Here is a 25,362-nt window from a genome sequence, read left to right on the forward strand (position 1 = left end):
GCCAGACTTCTTTCATGTATTAGCTTCCAAATAGCTTTAGGGACCATCCAATACCCATCTATTCTCAAGTGCACTGGGTTTCAAGATAAGTACTACATATCTTCATTTATAATTGTTACTATATAAATATTAGATTTCCTGTAACTCATATTTTGATTCTAAACTTGCTGTGCAACCTTGTGCAAGGTGCATAACCTCTTTCAGACTCAGTTTCCTCAACCACAAAATAATAATGAAACTACTAACTATTATTTTATGCAACAATGGAAATATAAATGCATGAATAATTCTTAGCCCTACTATCATTTACAAAGTTGGGAATAATTACAGCTTTTTCTCAAGTTCATTACGAAACCTATGTTCTTCTTGGTCATTGTACTCACCATTCCTTTTAGTTACACTTATTGGTCTCTCTCTCTATATATATATTTTTTCAAACTAGTTGCTTTAATTCCAGATGGTACAGAATTCTGGGCATCACAGAGACTGAGCAGCTCTGGCAGGTTCTGGACTGGGTTCACTCTGACCTCACAGTTAAGACAGAAATGGCTGAGTGAGAAGAACTAAACATTGTATGATTTTTCTTCTTCTTTTTTACAAAAGTTTATTCTTAAATGTACAGCAGGCTCCAAGACAACACTTCATTCTAACTATAAGTGGCAACAAAAGTTCTAGTAGGGAATCTAGATGTCTACACAAGAACGGGATCAAGGGCCATCATTGCCTCAGCCACCAAGAACAGCTCACTTTTTGCCAGATTTCTTAATTCCACCTGTGGCCAGGGGCCCCTTCCCCGCGGCCTTCGCCTTTAGCTCCTCCAGTTTCTTTTGTTCTTCTTTCTGTTTCTGCTTGAAAGCCTTCTCTTCCTCGTCCATCTCCTTGTTCTGCTTCTTGGGTTGTTTCAGGGGCTTCTTCTTGCCACCTTCGCGGCCCGACATGGCGCCTGCCGCCCCTTCCCCAGACCTGCCACCGAAAGCCGGTCTCTATATTTTTATTCTTAATTTTTAAAGCATTTTAAATGCAATTTTAGAGATTAATGAAAAAGAGTCATACACTGACTTTTTGGTTTTGCTGCTAAAAACTGGATATAAAAATAAATAAAAATGGGATTAAGAAAGTATATGTGTACATTCATTTGCATATAAGTAAAATGTGTCATAACATGTTAACATGCAATGACACTTGAATGGTATCATTCTTTATACTGAATTCCCACATATGTATTAACACAAGTAAAGCCATACATAACTCCCTCAATGCAATATTTTTTTGGTTACAGGTCTATTTTGATGTCAACTACAGTGTCTCATGGATTCCCTGGTGGATGCAAACCACACTTCAGTGACAGAGTTCATTTTATTAGGTTTAACAAGTGATCCTACCCTTCAGGTCATCCTCTTCATGGTAATCCTGTGCATTTATCTGGTAACCATATCTGGCAATCTCAGCACAATCATTCTTATCAGAATCTCTACCCAACTCCATCACCCTATGTATTTTTTCCTGAGCCATTTGGCATTGGCTGATATAGGTTATTCATCCTCTGTCACACCCAATATGCTCATAAACTTCTTGGTAGAGAAACAAACAATCTCCTATCTTGGATGTGCCCTCCAACTTGGGTCAGCCGTTTTCTTTGGGACAGTTGAGTGCTTCCTTCTGGCTGCCATGGCCTATGATCGCTTTGTAGCCATCTGCAACCCACTGCTTTATTCAACCAAAATGTCCACACAAGTTTGTGTCCAATTACTCTCTGTGGCTTATGTAGGTGGTTTTCTCAATGCATCCTGCTTCACGGTTTCTTTCTTCTGTATATTCTTCTGTGGACCAAATAGGGTCAATCACTTTTTCTGCGATTTTTCTCCTTTAGTGGAACTTTCCTGTTCTGATGTCACTATACCTGCAGTTGTATCCTCATTTTTTGCAGGCTTCATCATTGTGGTCACAGTGTTTATCATAGTTGTCTCCTATGTCTACATCCTCATCACCATCCTGAAGATGCGCTCCACTGAGGGCCGCCGCAAAGCCTTCTCTACCTGCACCTCCCACCTAACTGCAGTCACTCTGTTCTATGGAACCATTACATTCATTTATGTGATGCCCAAGTCCAACTACTCCTCTGACCAGAACAAGGTGGTGTCTGTGTTCTACATGGTGGTGATCCCCATGTTGAATCCCCTCATCTACAGTCTCAGGAATAATGAGATTAAAGGCGCTCTCAAGAGAGAGCTTGGTAGGAAAATACTTTCTAAGTAAAATTTATTATGTTGAGTTTGATACAAAACTACTATTCATGTAATATTTTTTATAAAATTAGATATCTTAGCTAAATTTATCTGCATATCATTCATTCATTAAAGGAGGCATATTGATTACTTTAAGTATTTCCAATATTCTCTAGGTCAGTGGAAGATGCATGGTAAACAGACATGTACACTCCCATGTAATTTATCTCCTAGCATAGGAGACACACAGCACAATTAACAAGGAAGTGATTAGTATGGAGTGAAATGTGTGTCTCCCAAAATATCTGCTGAAAAACTATCCCGTATTCTTGCGTGCAATTTTGATAGGATATTCTTTGTTATTCTAATTAGACCATTCCCATGTGCTAAACCTAATCACATCTGAGTTATAAAAAATGCAGTCGTGCAGACACAAGAGGGAAGAGACGATATCCGATGATGATGACAGAAACACATGATGATTCTAAAAGGCCAGGAATTCCAAGGATTTCCAATGATTAAAACACAAAAGAGACAAAGAAAGTCCCTATAAAACCAAACCATTCATTAGAATTTCTAGCTTCCCAAAATGAAAAAAAGTCAGGATGCTTTTCCCCTACCTTTCCTACTCTTGTGTTATTTCGGAGTTTGTCACTATTTTAAAATTTCTATTTCATTTGGTCTACTGGTATTTTAGTCATACCTATTTGTCTGTGGTACCTAACACCAACTTCTGTATTAGCTTTAGTGAAGGCTCTCAGGGATGTGACATATGTATGTAATTTCCATTTTATAGCTATTACCAATTAACATGAAATATAGAGACCCAGAAAAAGAAATCATAAGTATCAAGGAGGAAATAAATGGCATGGAAAACAGACAAACAAAAATAAACAAGAAAAAATATATAGGAGAAGTAGCTAGTCCTTTGAAAGGATTAACAAAATAGATCATTAGCAAAATTAACAAAGGGAAAAATATGAAAATACCCAGAATAAGAGATGAAAATGGTAATGTTACAACAAGCCCAAATGAATTAAAAATAATAATGCCACAATACTACAAAATCTCAAATTCGACAATCTAGAAGAAATAGACAGGTACTTAGAAACACACTGCCACTCAAATTAGTGCAGACAAATATTGAGAAACTCAACAGACCCAGAACAAATAAGAAATAGAGCAAATTATTAAGAAACTACTAATCAAGAAAAGACCAGAACCAGATAGTTTCATGGGGTAATTCTACCAAATATTCAAAGAAAATCTGATACCAATATTACACAAACTCTTCCAGAAAACAGGCAGTACAGCTCACAATAGCAAGAAACTAGAAGCAGTCCATATGCCCAACAGTGGAAGAATGGATAAACAAATTGTGGTACATACACACACTGCACTACTACGCATTGCTAAAAAACAGTGATGAATGCATGAAACACCACATGACATGAAAGGATGTGGAAACCATTAGGCTGAGTGAAGTAACTCCATCACAAAAGGACAAGTATTGTATGAGTCCACTATTATAAGGACAAACAGCAATTAAACAAATCTTAGAGACCAATTGCTGAACAAAAGAAAAGTCTACCTACTGACCATGAACCATATCCCGCCTCCCTTTTATGTACCTCACAAAAGCCATCTTAAAAGAGGAGACCTCACATTGCCTGGGGACATTCCTTCAAAATGGTCAGATGGGAAGATACAATCCACTTGCGGTTATACAACATTGAGACAAGACTGGGACAAATTAACGGACATCCAGCCCATCCCCATCCCCACCCACAGGAGGGGAAGGACAACCTTGCTGGAAAATCAAGCCAAGGTAGGGGGAGCAAACAATGTTTGTGGGAGGGGAGAGGGAGCACTAGAACTCATGGTGATTACACACTCATGTTAAAATTGACTTAACCGTGGAGGAAAAACAGAAGTGTTCTAAAATTGATTGTGGTAATGATTGTACAAATCTTCTTAATATGATTAAACTATTGAATTGTATGATATGTGGATAAAGTGCCAATAAAACTATTTAAAAATAGAACTGTAGCTGTCTACCTCTCCTACAATCTTTATGTTAAGTTGTTATATGTGTAAATTTATATAACACAAGAAATTTCTATACCTTTTGCTTTATTCAATTATATCTAAAAAGAATTAAAAGTAGTGCAATATATTTTTAGATTAGTCCAGATATTGACATATTTAAATATTTCTTCATTTAGTTACAAATCCAAGTTTCTATTTCTCATCCTAAGGCTAGAGAACATCCATTTTACCTTACAGATGTTGCTTTGACATCTACTTCAGAGCAGGGGAAAAAGGCCATTCAGAGAGTAAATGCCCAATACGGTGAACACACAATTTTCCCCAGACTGTATTATTGATGTGTACTAACAAATGTTTTCAAAATTGAACCCTGGCAGAGGTCCAACCTATGGTGAGTTCCTGAATTCTGAGACCCACAGATGGTTTTCTCACTGAATACACACAAAAACACACACATATAAACTAAAATGGAATACACACACATCTATAAACTAAAACTGAAAAACACACACACATCTATAAACTAAAACAATGTTCCAGAAGCATACTAGGACCATCTCTTAAGAGCATTTATTGAACTCTGGCAATACCACCCTAGGCTCTATCTTTATAAATATATGTTTGTGTTTGCTACTTGCTTTTGTCCAAAGAATCCCTATTTGTAGCTTTTGTAAGTATGGTCTTTTTAAAAAACAAATTCCATTAATTCTCCATATTTGTAAATGTTCTTATTTCTCCCTTGTATTTGAGGAATAATTTTGGTAGATAAATAATTCTTGGTTAGTAATTTTTTTCTTTCAGAGTTTTCTGCATGCAATTCCCTTGCTTTCTTGCCTGTATGATTTTGACTGAATAATCTGAACTTAGTTGTATTGGCTCCCCTTTGTAGATAGCTTTTTGTTTTTCCTGTTCTCAGGATTTCATTTTGATGTTGGAGACTTTGATTATGATATGACATAATGATTTTCTTTTGATGTCTGCCCTGTTTATATTCTTTTAGCCTCTGTAATGGTTATTGTTGCCTCTTTCGCATGTTAAGTAAGTTTTCTTCTAGAAACTCTTGGATTATTTTCCCTCTGGTTTTTGTCTGTTTATGTTCAGGAACCTCTACTAGGTGCTTGTTATTCCTCTAGACGTTGTTGTTCAATACTATGTGCAACAGAAACAACGGTCAGGTGCTGTGGCATCCTCACAAGTGCTCCTGTGTGTGATGCAACCACTGTGTCAGCCCATCGTGTTGAAAACCTTCCTCTTTTTAACTGCCCACTACTTTATCAAGTAGGATGTCCTCCTCCAAGGACTTGCCTCTCTTGGTAACCTATTCAATGTATGTGAGGGGAAGGCTCACCCTTCTTGCCTCTAAGGAACATTCTGGCTGTACTTCTTGCGAGAGAGATTTGTTCCTTTGGCAGTCCGTGATACTGTCAATACCCTTCCCAGCACCATAATTCAAATACTCAATCTTCCTCTTGAGAGTGTCCAGGTGATTCTTGGACTTTCTGTGGACTTTGGGGGTTCTATTTATGGATTGCTCATTGAGCACACTGTTTACTGCCCCAGAGGACCACGGGAAAAATCCCAGGGTCTGCAAAAGCAGATACCTACACTTTACCCTGCTTTATAGGCTACTGTTTAAAAGTTTTTAACTTCCAGGGGGACACTGAGTAATTTCTTTTCTGAAAAAGGGGCAGTAAACGAATTAAATTTGGGAACCTATGATCTAGCAGTACCTATCGTACTGAGAGATTTGTCTTGAACTCAATAATATGGCCTTCTGTTTTTCAGTTCTACTGCTTTACTCTTTCAAAATCCAAACCAAACTCACTGCCATGGAACTGATTCTAACTCATGGTGACCCGATAGGACAAGGTAGAATTGCCTCTGTGGGTTTCTGAATGTAAGTCAATGGTAGTAGAAAGCCTCCTCTCTCCACCACAAAGAGCCTGGTGGTTTTGAACTGCTGACCTTGAAGATTATAGTCCAATGTGTAACCACAACATTATCAGGGCACCTCTTTCAAAGCATTATCTATTTCCAATATCTTAATACTAATCTTCTAGATTTCTATTTACTACTGCTTTTTATGGCTTCTCATTTTTAATTTATTTTGTCAGATTGTTTTTGTAGTATTTTCCTGAATGGTTGTAATGCTTTCTTTTTCCATGACTCTCTATCATTCTCTCCATCCACTGACAGTGCCTAAGAATCATTATTCTGAATTCATTTCCTGGTAGTTCCAATGCCTTTTCTTCCTCAATAGGTAATCTGATTCTGTATCATTGACACATGTTTGAATCATTCTGTTCTGTTTCCTCAGACGAACTGAAATAGTCTGTTGTCTCTAAGATATTGTGGTGTTTTTTTCATTTGTGTCTATTTGTTGATCAAGTAGTAACAGAGTGGGTGGTGGTCCTTTCCCACTAAGTATAGCTGCAGAAGGTAGAAGCATGTTTGGGGACAGTTGTCTTCATTGGGCCCATCAAGAAAATAATAATAATAAAACAAAACAAATGAATGGAAAACACATCACACACACACACACACACACACACACACACACACCATGAAACTGTAAATCAGAGCAAGGATCCTTTACCTTTCTCAACCACCAGGGTGTGCTTATCAAGGTTTTGCTAGTGTGCCCACTGGAGTGCACCCACAGACTGGGTGAGGTGAGAGGCTGTGACTCTTCTGCTTGTCAGGGCACTGTGGGGACTTAGGGATGGTTTCACCACTTTCATATCCAATGTCTCTTTGATGCTGGTTTATCAAAACAAGAAGGATGGGGGCTCAAATCCAACACAGAACCAGTCAATGCTTTTTATCAAGGCCCTACACAGCAGTTCATTTTTGCAGTTGCCAGAATTTATGGATATTTAGAATGAGTCCACCTCTTTGCAACTGTCCTGATGGTTTATCAAAATGAATGAACACACAAATAAATTAAAGAAGGAAAACGCCAAGCAAGTTCTTCCAACTGCTTTCTTTCAGCCCCAGAGCCCTCCAGGGGATTACAGCCTCCACTGGGGCTGAGGAGATCACGGCAAGACTCACTGATGTGGAGCATATCGCTGGGGGCTGATATACCCTCCATGCACCAAGGAAGTCTGTGGAACTGGGATGAGGCAGTTCCCCTGAGTCTGCCATACGGTATGGTGGTACAACCTGGTCTGCCCCTCTTTCAGCCTAGAATTGCAGCTCTGCAGTTGTGGAAGGAGGGGTGAAACTGGCCAACGGTTACACAAGAGCTCAGATGCTCCTCCATTCACCCATGGGCATGGGAAGTAAGGCAAGGACCCACCTTTCTTGCTGTTGAAAGTTGGAGATTGCCTTGCACTCTAAGCAGAGTTCGTTGCTTGGCTGTTGGTTGGCCAGTGTAGAATGTGTTGGTCTGCTTGGTCCCTGTGTATTGATTCTGCCTTTTGTTCTCTCAATCAGGTTTCAACTTATTTATCTTTCTTTTTTTCAGAGATTCAAGCATCTAGATTTTCCCTCTGTATCTATGTTCTCACATCTTTGTTGTATAGGGGTTGAGCAACTCATCAGTCTAGGCCACCACCTTGCCCCAAGTCTTGAACTTTTAACATAACTTGTAAAGCTATATGAACATACTGTAGTAATTTATGTGTCAACATGATAAGGCTATACTTCTCAGTCACTTGGCAGACACTACATATAACTTCCAATTTTGTGATCTGATGTGATCACAGCCAGTCAGTTGAAAGAGGAGTTTGTCAACCTTTTCAACCGTGAGTCAGCAGAGGCCTATAGCTTGACTCTAGTAGTATGCCTAATTTTACAAGCCATTCCCTTGAGATAAATCTGTATATGTATACACGAGTATTTATGTATAAACTTCACATGTTTTGCTTTTCTAGAGAACCCAGTCTAAGAAAGTAAAAAGAAAACATAAGGTAATACACCTTCATTTGATAAGTTCCTTTATGTAAATAATTTCTAAGCCCAGAATATAGTAGGAAGCAATTGTGGTACACAATGTTTTCTCAACACTTGAAATGTGCAGGACTATATGCTAGATGTCTGGTAGAATTATCTCCTTTAATTCTCTAACAACTCTGTGAAGTATGCATTTTTTATCATTTTTTAATCCCTAGGTTAAAAAAGCATACATAAAGGAATAGAATAGGTAAGTGCCCATCCACTTGGGAAAATACAAGGTGTTGTCACATGCATATGATCTCAGCACACAGAGAGAATAACATTATAATGGAAAAAGGTGCACGATTAAGAGAGAGCGGGTACCTATGGTGCCACTTTGGAGTATGTAGGGGGAAGTTTTATCTATAGACATGGCACACAGTGGCAGTTTTCATTCCGTTATCAGTCTATCATATACAGACTCAAGGGAAAAGCTATTAGAACATAAACAAAAACTATTAGAATGGACGAGTTTAACAATTAATAGCAAGTTAGCCACTATGTCCAGAATACCTCTCATGTAGCCTCTTCAACTACTTTTCAGTTACTGTATTTTACACATTTGAAAACAAAACAAAAGGGCAGTGTGACTTAGAGAGTCACTTAATATACCAAGATGATAAAGTTGGTAGGAAAATGATCTGTTATCACAGCCGGGAAGCGTGACTTTGGAGACAACTTTCTTGACTTCAAAAGAAACTGGTCTCTCTATCTTCAAGCCCCTGAGTTTGGCATTAAGGTAGTATCTCCTGCCACCCACCTCTACTGTAAGTAGAACATCCCAGTCCTGTCAGCATAACATCTTCTCTTCACAGATTATTTTTCTTTACTGTCCTTCTCTTTTCATAAACCGCACAATTCAAGTCTCACATTCTTAAAAGCCTTCCCTAACCACTCTGATCAATTTCACCCTTATTTCTTCTGTTTTTATATCTGGTTGTGTATTAGCCTTATAATGCCTGAATTTTTAATTTCAGGGGAAATATTGTTTTGTTTTTATTCTTTACTTTCATAGTTGTCAATATATATAAATATATACATTTAATTAAATGTCACAAAAATGTCACACTTGGCATTATGGGGGTAGGTGACATTACACAAGTTTGCATCATGTTGGCATTGTGACATTTCAATGAATGAACAGGAACTCTCATTTGATTTTTTTTTAATGTACTGACTAATTCTCCCAAAGTTTACCATTTCTCTATTAAGTATTTGCTTTATTTGACCATTTACCAAAGAAGGTTGTTTCCTCCTTTGATAGATCTTAAGATCCATTAAGGCACAGCTATGTCACCTAGCAATGCAACATATATGAATTCAGTGTTGAACCCATTGTTGCCTAATTGAATAAACTGTAGTGCAACAAGTCTTTATCTCAAAGATGGGTTCAAATTGCTCACTTTAATAAGAAAACCTACCAAAACTCTAGAAATGATCATCTTGGAGCTTAAAAATAGTTATTTTCTTCATTCTAGACATTATAACTTGATTTGCCCCATCTGTCTGTCCAATTGTTATGCTGTGGCTTTTTGTGAATTATTATAATACTGGAAGCTTTGCCTCTGGTATTTCAAGTGCCAGAGGGTCACCCATGTTGAACAAGCTTCAGCAGATTTTTCCAGATTAAGACAGACTAGGACAAAGGACCTGAAAAATCAACTTCTAAAACTTTGTCAGGTGAACACATTATAAATAGCAGCAAAAAACATTGCCAGTTGAATTGAAAAAGAGGAAGACCGTCAACAAGATGAATCGATACACTGGCTGCAACTATGCACTCAAATATAACAATTGTAAGGATGGCTCGGGACTGGGCAGGGTTCATTCTACGCAAAAGTACTTAACAAGATAACTTGATTTACTGAGGCACCAAGTCACGTTGGACTGGCACACTGGTCTTCTGTCAGGGTGCACACTGGAATTGGCTAGAGAGACTTTGCAAGAGTTTTTCATCCCTACTAACTCTCAATCCATGTTCTTGGTAGCTTTTCCAAGAGGAGAAAAGAAAGTTTCCTAAAAATGTGACATAGGTAGTCTGAAAAATGTGTGTTGAAATTCTGTTGCCTTGTATTTATTTCTGTTTATAATAAATTCTAAGTGTAATATTCATAGGAAGTATTGGGTAAGGTTGAGTATTGATTGAGAATGTTAATATAACACTATTCACATAACCACAGTGATGCTTATGGATCCTGAAAAACAGAAATTGAGCTTGTTTGCTGGCTAGTATTATGTGATAAATTCATTCTCGCCTTAGTTCCTATCACTGACATAGACTGAAATGGACATAACTGTTTCCTATCCCAGACACCCTTGTCCAGTGTTTGGCAAGCATCTGCCCTGGCAGAAAACAATTGCTCTTAGAATTCCTTTCTTTTCTTCTTTGAGATAGCATGACTTACAGGAATGTGGAAATGCTTCTGAATGTGGAAATACTCCTGTTATCTCCTTTGTCTCATTCTCTTTTCAAGACTCTAGGCAATGGACACTGGTCTGCTTCTGAAGATGCACATTAAAATTATGCGCAGACTGTGGAGGGCTGGGTCTACCATGTCCCTTTTCCCTCCTCTCTGGAATGAATAGGAAGGATTTTTGTTTGCTTGTTTGTTTTCTCCCCACAAAGTTAGCCTTAATCCCTGCTGACAGACTGCCATTAGGTGATTCTAACTTGGAGAAACCCTGTATAGTGTTTCTAAGACAGTAAATCTTTAAGGGAGCAGAAGGTGGGATGTTTCTCCTGTGTAGTGCCTGCTGGGATTAAACTGATAACCTTGTGGATAGCAACCCAACAAATACTCATAAGGTCACTGGGACTCCTTTATTTCTTCCTTAATGGACATTTTTTGAGCGGGAGAGACGTGGTGAATATTTAATACCATGTCTTGGGAAAACTGAATTCAATTCTCATTCGGCACAAAGCCAAACAAACAAACAAACAAACAAAAACCGAAAAAAAAAAAAACCCTCACTGCCATGAAGTAGAGTCTGACTTATCCTGCCTGACCTTATAGAACAGAGCGGAATTGCCTCTGTGGATTTCCAAGACTGTAACTCTTTATGGAAGAAGAAAGCCTCATCCTTTAGAGCAGATGGTGGTTTTGAATGGCCAACCTTTCAGTTAGCGAGTTGATATAGGATGTCTGTATGATTTCCTACCTAGTTTGGAAAACATTCAATTACCTAGAAAATAAAGAGGTATGCTTTCTTGAGCTGCAAGTGTGAATAATGGTTAGAACATTTGACCAAATTTACACATTGCAGAGTTCCATAAGTTCATGCTATTACTGGCTGAAAGTGATGATGAAAATTGCTTCATATATGTGAAAAGCTAACTTCCCTAGGTATTTCCATGAGAATATGTCAGATCCATGAATGCAATGATTGCTGCTCTTATAAATCACAACAGCATAGTTATGAAATTAAGTGCTCCCTTTGATCAATAGTTTTTTTTAAGTGAGGCGGAAGACACAAAAGATCCAGACTGTTTATGATTCATTGTGCTAAGTATGTATAGTGAAATTTGATGCCTACATGTTTATAATTAAATTATGGGTAAAACTATAAAATTACAGAAAGGATGTATTTATTTTTCATTTTACCCTTTTGTGCTCAATTTTGTTGATGCAGTAACATAGAGCAAATAGAACTAAAATTGTTGCTTTTGTTGGGTGCCATTGAGTTGATTCTGAATTATGGCAATCCTATACAACAGACTAGAACTGAGCAGGGCAACAAGTCTTTCTCCAAAGAATGGGTTAAACTCACTGACCTTTAGGTTCAAGGGCTTAACAAATGTACCAGCCTCCTTAGCTTGAAGATTACACCTGTAATTTCATAAGCCTTTATTGTTTAATTGCATAGGGATTGAGCAGAACTAGAGAGCAAGGCTTAAAGTAAAATTTGTTGTCTATCATCCCCTTACAGAAGGGTTGCAGGGAGGAGATGAGCCTGTCAGGGTGCAGTCAGCGTAGCACCGATGAAACACAACTTTCCTCTAGTTCTTTAAAGCTTCCTTCCCCCAACTATCATGACCCCAGTTCTACCTTACAGATCCGGCCAGACCAGAGCATGTACACTGGTACAGATAAGAGCTAGAAATACAGGAAATACAAGACAGATAAACCCCTCAAGACCAATATGTGATTGGCAATTCCAGGAGTGAAAAGGGATGGTGGGGGAGAAAGGGAGAGCCGACCACAATGATCTACACATAACTCTTTCCCTGGGGGATGGACAACAGAAAAGTGGGTTAAAGGAGACATTGGACTGTGTAAGACATGAAAAAATAGTAATGATAAATTATCAAGAGTTAGTGAGGTAGGGAAAGTGGGGGAGGGAGGGAGGAATGAGCTGATACCAAGGGCTCAAGTAGAAGGAAAATGTTTTGAATATGATGATGGCAACAAATTTACAAATATGCTTCACACAATGAATGGATGTATGGATTGTGATAAGAGTTGTATGAGCTCCCAATAAAATGATTTTTTAAAAACTCTGTCTATCAAGTAATTTAATCTTTTTGATATTAATTTTCTCTATAAGATGAACACAAAAATATATCTTTTCTTGCTTGCCATGGCTGTGCACACAAAGTAGTACATAGTAATTGCTCAGTGCTTGCTGTGTACCTTCATCTGCTGAAACATATATCAATTAATGACAACTCTGCCTTCATAGGTATGCAACAATACTCTCCTCTAACAAGTTATGTGGGAGCAAACCTCTCTCCTTTATCTGACCTTGGTCTGGGGTTTGCAGACTTATTTTCTGCTTACAGATTTTCTAATTCCACTTATTTTTTTGTTGATGGGCCAAATATGCCAGGAATAAGAACACAAAAATAGTGTTTCTCTCCAGCTCAATGGTGCCCTTAGTTTATCCAGTACTTTCTACTTTGTCTATTAATGCCCATAGCTACTTGGGTAATAATAGACAAAACAGAATATTCAGGATAAAGAGAAATGTAAAATAAAAGTCCCACCTTATGTCAGAGAAGCATGGCTTTCTGATCTCTTAAAATCAGGAAAATTTTAAGGAAAAAAATTAGGAACAATTTGAGGCTCACAACTTATTCAAACTTCTCTGTAATTTTTAAAATGCTATTTAAGGAACCGTGTTTATTCCATTTGGTCCACTGAATAGCCTTGCTGAGTCCACTGTATGTCTGAAAGCCTGAGGTTTCCTATGTAAGACAGAGTGTTGCCATCTCCCTTCTGCACGACTGGAGAGAATTTCCAGGAGGATTACAACCAGAGATTTGAGGGCTCCTGAGACCAGGGCCCCTTGGCATTACTCTGAGTTTCTCTTCTTTAGGTACCTGGAAGATGTGCTTCTGTGTACCTAGTCATAATTGTAATAGCCACAAAAGATTCAATTTATCATGACAGGCCATCATCATTTTCAGTGATGTTTGTTTATTTTTCTGAACAAAAATTAAGATATTGAAATTCAACGTGTTAAAATATATTTTGGAATGTGAATGATTCCCTCATATATATCTTACTTTCTGTTCAATCCCAGTTTTAAAAATATTTTTGAAAAAATTCCCACTCCCACAGGTCTCTTTTGTTCTATGCAAAGGAGAGTAAGGGCTTAAATTGACTAGACTTACAAGGCTGTTTGGGAGAGAATCGATAATAAGAAGGGTTGATTTTATATATAATATGATTGATGTGATTATTTTCTGATGAGACAACTCTTCTGTAGTAGGCCTTACTAAAGGGAAAAATAATTCTGCCACCTCCTGCTAAATCCTCAGTTTTTAAACTATTATTTTTAAGTATAAACTCCAAATAAAAGCATTTTACTTTGATTTCTGCATATCCAATAAATAGATTGTTCTGGGCTTATACTTTTGTCTAACAAACATCCCTGGCATGCATGGCTTTAGATAATACAATATTTATAGACATATATAGACAGGGTTTGGTATATAAATTAGGAGACATCAAAATTTTGTTCACACACAAGTCTGAATGATGATGATGGCTGTTGTGTGCATCTTAATTACTGTTTGGCTTCTCTATAAATATGGAACATTGATTCCATAGATGAAATCACATGAGAACAAGGCAGATACTGTATCACTCTTTAGACCTTACCTGCCTCAGTAACTTTGCATTCTATTCAACAAGGTAGCTACTAAACTCTGCACAAATTTTGGAAGAAAAACATAGTAAGTTCCTTTTATTAATTTTATTAATTCTTTAGTGAGGGTTCAGATTTTTTCTGGGAGCAAATTAATTTTTTTCTGGGAGTAAATTTATTTTTATTTTTCTCACTTTATTAAAAAATTTAAAATTATTTTATTGGGGCTCATACAACTCTATCACAGTCCATACATACATACATTGTGTCAAGCACATTTGTACATTCTTTGCCTTCATCATTCTCAAAACATTTGTTCTCCACTTAAGCCCTTGACATCACCTCATTTCCCCTCTCCCTCATGAACCCTTGATAACTTATAAATTATTACTTTGTCATATCTTACGCTATCCAACATCTCCCTTCACCCACTTTTCTTTTGTCCGTCCTCCAGGGAGGTTATATTTAGGTCCCTGTAATCGGTTCCCCCTTTCCACCCCACCCTCCCTCCACCCTCCCAGTATCACCACAAATTATTTCATTTTTTGAATATGCTATATCTTGCTTTACCATTTTCTTCTGCCCCCTATCAGTCAACCCATTTGAGATTCCTGTAGGAGGCAGAGGCTGAATAAGTCTATGAGGTGGTAAAACACTGGATTGGAATATACTTGGCATGCCATCCAGGTAAATCAACAAATTTTAAAAGTGTGGTGTATTTAATTTTTAAAAAATATGAATTGTGAAAAAGACCTTAAAATTAAGCTTTCTTTTAAAATAACACTAATACTTTTTTATTGTCACTGTAATATTCTAGGCTTAATGTAAATAATTAATTTGGATAATATAGTTATACTCTTAAAATGAGAATTCACAGTATGGTCAGGAAAAAAAAAGGGCAAACAATGACACTGTCCTAGATATGGGGGCCTGTTGTGCCCCGGGCATGAGGCATGGTGATGGTTGTTTTGCTGTTACTAAGTGCTATCAAGTTGATTCTGACTTATTGCGGGCCTTAAGTATAAGGGAACAAAATGAAGTGCTGCCCTTTAGTGGGCCAGCCTCCCAACCTTTGCTATGTTTGAGTCATTGTGTCCATCCATCTCATTGAGGACCTTCCTCTGTTTCATCAATCCTTTACCAAGTGTGATGAGCTCCTCCAAAGGATTACTCTCTTTTCTCCCCCTTCTCAGCTCTCCTCCATCCTTCCACTTCTGTCGCCTTCGAGTTACAGTTCTGGGGCAGTTTGTGTAGTCCAAGCTTCTCAGTGTTTGGGCAATTAAGATTCAGCAATTTCCCATGACATGACAACACAATGTAAACACCTCAATAAGAGATCTTTTATGAGCAGCAAATCAGTTGTAAGAAGACTGGGGTGGAAGATGACATTGAACGAAAGAATTTTATGTGAATGGCTATATTGGAATGAGTAAGATGTAAATGAAAATATTATTTTTAAAAAGGTAAATTACAGAAAAAGAAAGATTAGGGTGAGGTTGTTAGTTCTTATTAGGTTCCCTGGAGTCGGCTCCAACTCATAAAGATCACCGTGCAGTAGAATGACACACTGCGAGGTCCTACGTCCTGCTCACAACTGTTGTTGGAGCCCATTGTTATAGCCACTGTATCAATACAGATTGTCAACGGTATCCCTCTTTTTTGCTACCCCTCTACTCGATCAAGGTTGATGTCCTTCCCCAGGGACTGTTCTCTCCTGACAATATGTCCAAAGTCCCTGAGACAAAGTCTCACTATCCTAGCTTCTAAGGAGCATTTTTGTTTGTTCTTTTTTCAGTCTATTATACTTTCTAAATTCTTCATCAGCACAATATTTCAAGTGGACCATTCATCTCTGATCTTTTCTATTCAGTGTTCAACTTCCACTTGCATCTGATAAAAAATACCCTGGCTTAGACGAGATGTACTTTCTTCCCTCAAGGTAACATCCTTGTTTCTCAGCTCATTATAGAGGTCTTGTACAGCAGAGTTACCTAATGCCATGTGTCCACTGATCTCTTCCATGCAGCTTCCATGAGAAATGATTGTGAATCCCAGAAAGATAAAATCCTTGACAAATTTGATATTTTCTTGAATTATCGTGGTGCTGCCAACTGATCCAGTTGTTTGGATCTGTGTTTCTTACCTTGACTTGTAATCCAAACCAAAGGCTGGCAGCCTGATCTTCATCAGCAAGGGCTTCATATCCTCCTCACGCTCAGCAAGCAAGGTTGTGTCATCTGCATGTGGCAGGTCGTTAATAAGCCTTCCTGCAATCTTGATGCTGCCTGTTTCTTCATATATCCCAGGTTCTCTGATTATTTGCTCAGCATACAAATTGAATTAGTCTGATGGAAAGATACTATTTTGATTTCTTCATTTTAAATGATGCATTCTTCCATTGTTCTATTCACACAACTTTCTCTTCATCTATACACAGTTTCTGTGGGGCCATAACTAAGTGTTCTGGAATTGTTAATCTTCTCAAGGCCATCCATAGTTTGTTATGGTCCACACAGTCATAGGCTTTGCATAACATTAAAACACAAGTAAACAGATTTTTGTTGTTCTCTTCTTCCAGCCAAGATCCATGTGACATCAGTAACGACCATATATCCTCGAATATAAGCCTGTCTGAGTAAAAGCCGAGGTACCCAATTATTACCTGAGAAACCAGAAAAACTGATTGACTCGAGTATAAGCCTAGGGTGGAAAATGCAGAAACTATTGGTGAGTTTCAATAATCAAATGAGAATAAAATTACTAAAAATTGAGACATCAGTGGGGTAATGTATTTAAATATTTATTTTAAATAAAAACATAAATAAAAGGATAACAAGTCATTTAACATTAGTAAACCAGCACAGTAAGTGGAAAAGAGGTTCAACAAAAGCAATAAGGTATCAACAATGATACCTTAAGAGTACTATTTCCTGAGCTCAATCAGCAGCCAAGCTAAAATGCAAAGAGTTAAAATCTTTCAAAGCTGAATTCCTCATCATGATCTGTATCCCAATGCAGAGCTTCAGCTGGTATGAGATCATCATAGACGCTGTCTTCACTGAGATCGCAGTCATCACCATCACTGCTGTCATTTTCATACAAAGTACAATCTTCACTGCCATCCATAGCATTACTAAAACTACATTTCTGGAAGGCACGTCTCACCATGTCTTCTGGGATGTCTTCCCATGCATCTCGAACCCACTTTGCTATTACCAGTAACTCTATGTCAGGCTTCTTGAGATTTCCTCCTTTTGTTAGCTGGGCTTCACCAGATGACATCCATTCATGCCACATCCTTCGCATATGGTCTTTAAAAGGCTTATTCAAAGATACATCCAGAGGCTGCAGGACAGATATAAGCCCACCTGGAATAACGGCTAAAGTAACTTTACTAGATTTTGCCAATTTTTTTATGTCATCTGATAGGTGGGCTCTGAACATATCTCAAACAAGTAGCGATGGCCTTTTCTTTAAGACTGTTCCTGGTCGTCGGTTCCAAATTTCTTCCAGCCATTTTTTGTTCCGTCTTCATCCATCCAGCCTTTAACATGTGCACGCACATTAATTCTTGGTGGGAAATTGATCTTTTTAGGCAAGGTCTTTCTTTCTTTTTTTCCCCTTAGGGGAGAGCGCGAACGCAGCCCCCCACTACCACAAATTATGCAGTCGAGTTTCCCACATTTGGGGAAATCGCAGGGGTCAGCACATCCGGAGTGCAATGGATAAGCCTAGCCCTGGGAAAACCACCTTCGTGATCATGGTATCTCCCCTTAGGCAAGGTCTTTCTTTTAAAAATAATGATGATGCAGCTTAGTTCCATTAGCCAAACATGATAATACAACTGTAAAATGTTTGTTTTGTTTTTCATTTCCTGTGGTTTTGAGAAAAAATGTTTTTTTCTCCTAAAATTGCCACAGTTCTGTTGCTTGGAAGATCAAAAGTCATGGCAGTTTCATCCATATTCCCAATATCTGCCAGGTCATAATTATAAATCCTTCTTTGTTTTTTAATAAATGACTGGAATGCCATACTTTTTCTTCAAGGTCTTGTGGCAATTTCTGGGAAATCTTTGTTCTTTGTCTCAAACATAGGCCAAACCTATTCATGAAGGGGGTACACCATCCTGCTGAAGCAGCAAAGTTTTCAATGCCTGGTGCTTTACATTTGTCATCCTCAGCCATTTGTAGAGCACATATGCAGATTCCCATGCATGTTATGCAGTAACCATTTTGATGACACTCCATAACCCATTTATGCAATTCACTCTCTAGAGCCCCATAAAAAGATGTTAAACCACAAAGAGCTTTATAAGCTTTTGGAATCTGTTCCAAGTCAACCTTCAGTTTCTGCTACTCCCTCGCTGCTTTTCATCAACACATAATTCCCTACTTGCAATACTGTTATTGCTCTCTTCTGCTCTTGACACAACCCTCATTTTGAAACCAGACTTATGTGACCGGCATTTTTGTTTTGGTTCAAGAGTATCCATTTCTAATAGGATTAAAAAAAACAAGACTTTGAGAAAGAACTTTCATGGTAATGCCCCCCAAGAGACCAGAGGGGAGAGATGGAGTGCAGCCACAAACACATCCTTACCAGTTCAGCTGCCGGCACAAGTGAATCATTATGGGTGCTTCTGCGAATTGGAGCCGTCCACGTCATAGGATGACTCTGATTGGTTAGATGTGAGTAAACAATCATTCAAAGCCTTGCAGTGTCAGCGGGGCTTTGAATCAACAGCGGAGGAACGGCAATCACCAGCGAGATAATGGGCGCTTGTCCCGTTACCTCCCGGGGGGGGGGGGGGGAGGAGGGTGCAGGCAGATGTTACACCTTGCTGGGGTACCACTGACCTGTTTATAAGCCAAACCTCAATTTTTCAGCACATTTTTTGTGCTGAAAACTCGACTTATACATGAGTATATATGGGATATCTCTTGTTCCACGCCCTCTTTTGAATCCAGCCTGCACCTCTGGCAGCTCCTGTCAAGGAGTAGTATCAAGGTAGTATCGTTGGATGATTTTCAGCAACATTTTGCTTTCATGTATATCAATGATATTGTTCTATAATATGTGCATCCTATTGGGTCACCTTTCTCTGGAATGGATACAAATATGGATCTCTTCATGTCAGTTGGCTATGTTAACTGTCATTCAAATTTCTTGGCACAGAAGAGTGAATGTTTCCATTGTTTCACCAGCTTGTTGAAATATTTCTATTGGTGTTCTTTCCATCATTGGAGACTTGTTTTAGCTAATACCTTTAGTGTGTAGCTTGAACTTCTTCCTTCAATATCATTGGTTCTTGTTCATATACTAACTCCTGAAATGATTGAAAATTAACTAAATCTTTTTGATAGTTTATGACTTTGTTGTCTTTCCATGTCACTTTGATGTTTCCATCTTTTGCCCATAACATCTTTCAGTATTGCAACTCCGAGTTTGAATTTTTTAGGTTTTTTTTTCAGCTTAAAATATGTTGGGAATGGTCTTCCCTTTTTGTTTTCTAACTCTAGGTCTTTGAATATTTCATTATCATAGTTTGTCTTCTACATCTGCCCTTTGAAAAATATGTTAACTTCCTTTACTTCATCATTTCTTCCATTTGCCTTAGCTACTCTACTCTTAAGCACAAATTTCAGAATCTCTTCTGACATTTATTTTGACTTTTTTTCTTTCTTTCTTGTCTTTTTAAAAAATCATTTTATTAGGGACTCATACAATTCTTATCACAATCCATACATACATCAATTGTGTAAAGCACATTTATACACTCATTGCCCTCATCATTCTCAAAACATTTGCTCTCCACTTAAGCCCCTGGCATCAGTTCCTCATTTTTCCCCTCCCTCACCACTCCCTCCTCCCTTACGAACCCCAGATAATTTATAAATTATTATTTTTTCATGTCTTACACTCTCCAATGTCTCCTTTCACCCACTTTTCTGTTGTCCATCCCCCAGGGAGGAGGTTATATGTAGATCCTTGTAATCAGTTCCCCCTTACCAACCCACCTCCCTCCACCCTCCCAGTACTGCCACTTGCACCACTGGTCCTGAAGGGATCATCCTCCCTGGATTCCCTGTGTTTCCAGTTCCTATCTGTACCAGTGTACATCTCTGGTCTAGTCATATTTGTAAGGTAGAATTGGGATCATGGTAGTGGGGGTTGGGGGAGGAAGCATTTAGGAACTAGAGGAAGGTTGTGTGTTTCATTGTTTCTACACTGCACCCTGACTGGCTAGCCTCCTCCCCACGACTCTTCTGTAAGGGGATGTTCAGTTGCCCACACTCGTCCTCATTCACAACAATATGATATTTTGTTCTTTGATGCCTGGTACCTCATCCCTTTGACACCTCGTGATCACACATGCTGCTGCACTTCTTCCATGTGGGTTTTGTTGCTTCTCAGCTAGAAGGCTGCTTTTACCTTCAAGCCTGTAAGATCCCAGACGCTATGTCTTTTGATAGCTAGGTACCACCAGCTTTCTTCACCACATTTGCTTATGCACCCACTTTGTCTTCAGCGATTATGTCCGGAAGGTGAGCATCATGGAATGCCAGTTTCATAGAACCAAATATTCTTGCATTGAGGGAGTACTTGAGTGGAAGCCCAATGTCCATCTGCTACCTTAATACTAAACCTATAAATATATGCACATAGGTCTATTTCCACATCCTCATATGTAAATATATTTAAATATGTACATGCCTGTATTTAGACCTCTATACATTCCCTTTACCTCCTAGCTCTCTCCTCTATTTCCTTTTACTTTCCACTTGTCCCACTATCATGCTTAGCCTTTATTTGGGTTTCAATAATTCCTCTTGGTTACATTACTCTTAGGCATGCCCTACCTGACCTCCTACACTCTCCTCACCACCGATTTGGATCACTTGTTGTTCCCTTGTCCCTGGGTTTGTTACCACCACTACATTTCCCCCCACCTCCCACTCTCCTATGACCTCCTAGTCCCATTATTTTCTCTTCCAGATTGTTCATCTAGCCTATCTTATTTAGACAGACCTGAGGTGATAACATGCACAAAAACAAGACAGAGCAAAACCAAGCAACAAAATAAAATAAAACAACAAGCCAATGACAAAAAAAACCCCAAAAACACAACAAGAAAGAAAAGCTTATAGTTAGTTCAAGGACTGCCTTTTGGCCTTTAGGCATGCTTTCCAGTCAAGTCTGATGGGGCGCCAAGCCCTGGGCCCAAAGTCCGTTTTTAGTATTCCCTAGGGATTTTATTGCTCTGTTCCCCTTGCTATTCCATTCCACGCCCTCAGTGTTTTGCCTCAGTGTGGTGGGATCAGATTTGGCAGAATTCCCACACTGTGTCTCCAGTGTTGTCCCCTGTAGTGATATGGGTCAGTGAGGAGTGTGGTGTCTCAGAGTGGGACCAGCCATATGGTCCTCTCTGTGGAATGGCTGCTCTGAGCAGGAATATCATCCTCAAGGGTTGGTGGGCTAGGATGTGCACGACTCTCTCTTCCTCCCCTTTCATTTGCTCCTGTGTGCTCTGATCAGACATGTCCCTCTCCTGGGGCTGAAGATCCAGTGAGGTCCTGTGAAATAAATTCTTCTGCGGGGAGAGGCAGGTGTCCACATAGTTGGGATTGGGGCCGGCCCCTCAGACCTCTCCACTGGTCTTTCCTGTCTTTTCAATGATTTATTTTTCCCTTCATGAATGATGTCCTTGGTATCATGCCACAGCTCATCAGGTCTTCTGTGTTTAGTATTCTATGCGGCCAGCTGGTTCTTGAGAAATTCTCAAAATTCCGGTGGGAGACACTGAAGACTGTGATTTAGCTATCAAGGACTTGTTTTAGTTGTCTTTAGCTTCAACTGGAACTTACATATGAGTAATTCATGGTGTTTCACAGTTAGCCCCTGGCTTCCTTTGAACTACTGATATTGAGCTTCTCCATTATCTATTTTCACAGATGTAGTCAGCTTTATTTCTACATATTTCATCTAGAGAAGTCTATGTACATAGTTGCCATTCATGTTGTTGAAACACAGCCTTTGCAATGAAGTTGTTGGTCTTGCAAAATTCTATCATATACTCTCCAGCTTCACATCTATACCACAGCCATCTTTCCAACTACTATCCCTTGCTCTGTTTCCAACATTTGCATTCCAATCTCCAATAACTATCGATGCATTCAATTGCTTGAATGATCAATTTCAGACTGAAGCCTTTGTTAAAATCCTTCAGATTCTGCATCACTAGCATTCGTGCTTGGTGCATAAATTTGAATAAGAATTGTATTGGCTGATTTTGTCCATCTAGATGGATGCAACACCCTTACTAAGATCACTAGGCTAATCCAATGACGCTCTGTACTTGTGGTGGTGGTATCATATTTTCTATATGGAACTGAGAAGGCTGTGGCCCCATTTTTGTACCCAGACCTTTGTTTAAGGTGGCAACAGTGGCTCCACTGACAACATCCTGGGGTTTTTTCTGCATTACAAACAACTTTATTCAATTTAGAAAAACAGACAATTTTTTAAACATACCTAACCAAAATGGACATAATGGGAAATACAAATTCTAAATAGTTTGACATACTTTCATGTTACTAAATCTGTAATTAAAAATCTATCCACAAAGAAAAATGTAACTCCAAATGGCTTCAGTTCTTTCAAACACTTAAGTAAGAAGTAACGCTAATATTACACAAATGCTGCTAGAGTAGAGAAAAAGAGAAACACTTCCAGCTTGTTAACACCATTCACATAACTTTAATATAAAAACTTTACAAGGTTAATACAAGAAGAAAAAACTATAGGTCAACCTCTCTCATGAATTCTAATATAAACAAAATTTGTAGAAAGCACATTAGATTATGACCAAGTGTGGTTTATTATGGTAATATAAATTCATATTAACATTTGAAACCAGTCATTGTAATTCACCAAAGTTACACAATAAAAGTTTTGTGCCATTTTGGTGGACTCAGAATAAACATTTAATTTTATGTAACTCTCATTCAAAAAAAAAAAACTCTTAGCAAAGTAGGAATTCAAGGGAATCTACTTTACTGTGATGAAATGAAGCTTATAATTAACATCATTCGATTTTAAAAGTTTATTGATATAAACATTCACATATGATAGTTAAGTCATTTTTAAAAGGGTTGGATATGCATCATCACAATCAGTTCTACTGCTCCTGCCCTCCTCCCACTTTTATCGTTTGCTCCTCAATTCCCCTCACCCTTCCCATCCACCACCTCCCAGGCCCCAACCTCATTTTCTCTAAAGCATCACAGCGGTTATTGTCTCCTCTAAGCTTCCACTCCTTCTGTGCTTCATTTACTAGGAAAATGATTTTAAAAAAATAAAGGATAAAAAATAAACTAAAGGAAAAACAATAAAAATAAAAATAAAGCAAAACAGAAATATAAAAAAATAAAGAGTAAGAAAGAAAAGACCACAAGAAATATTTTAAAAGCCAGAGAAGGAATTTCTGTTATGTAACAAGTGAGAAATATATGAATCTCAAGCAATTCAAATCAGGTCAAGATTATCATATGATAACGTGATTCAACCCACCATATTCAAGTTTATAATAATCTCTGTCTGTAGTAAAACTGTCCGAATCCCTCACCAATGACAATTGGGGATCTGCCAGAGGCTTAATCTGGCAAGATGCTCTGATGATGGATTTTGGGCTCCCACTGTCCTCCATAGCCATCTGCAAATTGGGTGTTCAAATTGAACCACTCATACTCTTCCCTTCATTATATTTGAATTTTGTTATCATCTTTGGACAACGCAGGCTGGCTTGCTTCTTCCATGCAGACTTGGTAGATGCCCCACTTAGATGACTGCTTGTCTGAATACAAGCTTTTAAGACCCCATATACTTTTCCAATTGATAACTGGGCACCATGTTCTTTCCTCACCACACTTTGCTATAGCCCCTTAGCTTCAATGATCTCTTCATGAAGCCGAGTAGCAAGCAGAACCTAAGTCATCCTGAATGCCATTCCTTTGTTTTTCCTTAAAGAATAAAACCTGTTCATTAATAAATAACTCTTTTAAAACTCTGCCTCCCTCTTTTATTGACTACAGGATGCTAGCAGTCTGACATTTTTCTTTTTTTAGTTTGTGACTCTTTCAGTGCAAGTTGGCAATATATCTGCTGATATGGTTAATTAGATCCATGCATCACACGCTTAATCGCTTTAGTAAAGTTTACCTCATCAAATCCTCGATGTTTCTCCAGAGTATGCATTCGCATACCTTTGCATATATGAGGCTGAGCATTTTCCATACTATCAAGTTTGGGGTCCTTTTTGCTTCATGTATACACAATTAATCTGTTTTTCTCTTACATACGATAAACAGCCAAGAGTACCTAAGCTTACCTTTCAGACTTTTATTGCACATCTAAAATAAAGATGCTAGTTAATCAGTTGCAATTTGACATTTCACCCAGCAGCGGATCACAGTTCAGCAAAGTCCACTGTATAACGAGGGACACTTTCTTCAGGTTTCTAAAACATGTTCCTCACCTCTGTCTGTGACAGCACCAAAAGTACCTGTACCATTCATATTTCTGCTAACATCTGTTCACAGTGATATGTACATTCATCTTACTCGACACTTAAGACAATCAAAGCTCTCTTCAGAACTCTTCTATCTCTCTTGTGGATCCCTCAACAGATTTACCTTGAAAATTCATATTTTACCAAACTTTTCAAGTCAGTCTAGGCCTTTTCTTTCAAGTACCTGATATTTCCAGTAGTTTCTACCCATACACCAGCCCAAAGCACCCTCTACATTGATAGGCATTTGTTATAGGAACACCCACTACTTGGTATCACAATCCATATTTGTTTCCTATGACTCCTGTCAAAAAAGGACTGTTTAACTGAATGGCTTTTAGGACAACAGCCATTTGTGCCGTGTGGTTTTAGAGGTTATCAGGGAAAATAAGGCACTGATCATGGCGTCTCTGAAGGCTCTCAAATGGGATTCTTCCTTACCTCTTCTATCTTATGGTAGGTGACAGTAACATGCTGTTCCTCCTTTTGCAG

The 25,362-nt window shown here is 38.4% G+C and overlaps 2 protein-coding genes and 1 non-coding gene across 3 annotated transcripts; 1 reads left to right on the plus strand and 2 right to left on the minus strand.

Moving 5' to 3' along the window:
* Window positions 1-602: 602 nt before the first annotated feature.
* LOC142446715 (translation machinery-associated protein 7) lies at window positions 603-971 on the minus strand. The gene has a single exon (XM_075548461.1). It carries the CDS (start codon window positions 936-938, stop codon window positions 744-746), a length of 195 nt encoding a protein of 64 aa, XP_075404576.1. The 5' UTR covers window positions 939-971; the 3' UTR covers window positions 603-743.
* A 337-nt stretch (window positions 972-1,308) lies between these two features.
* Window positions 1,309-2,201, plus strand: LOC142446716 (olfactory receptor 5P76-like). Its single transcript, XM_075548462.1, is given in 2 exon segments — window positions 1,309-2,163; window positions 2,166-2,201. Coding segments are annotated over 2 exon segments (891 nt in total).
* A 15,725-nt stretch (window positions 2,202-17,926) lies between these two features.
* Window positions 17,927-18,093, minus strand: LOC142447319 (U1 spliceosomal RNA). The gene has a single exon (XR_012784061.1). It is a non-coding gene; the product is annotated as a U1 spliceosomal RNA (small nuclear RNA).
* Between the last annotated feature and the right edge of the window lie 7,269 nt (window positions 18,094-25,362).

This window comes from Tenrec ecaudatus, chromosome 4 (assembly GCF_050624435.1).
Source record: "Tenrec ecaudatus isolate mTenEca1 chromosome 4, mTenEca1.hap1, whole genome shotgun sequence".
Taxonomy (NCBI): domain Eukaryota; kingdom Metazoa; phylum Chordata; class Mammalia; order Afrosoricida; family Tenrecidae; genus Tenrec; species Tenrec ecaudatus.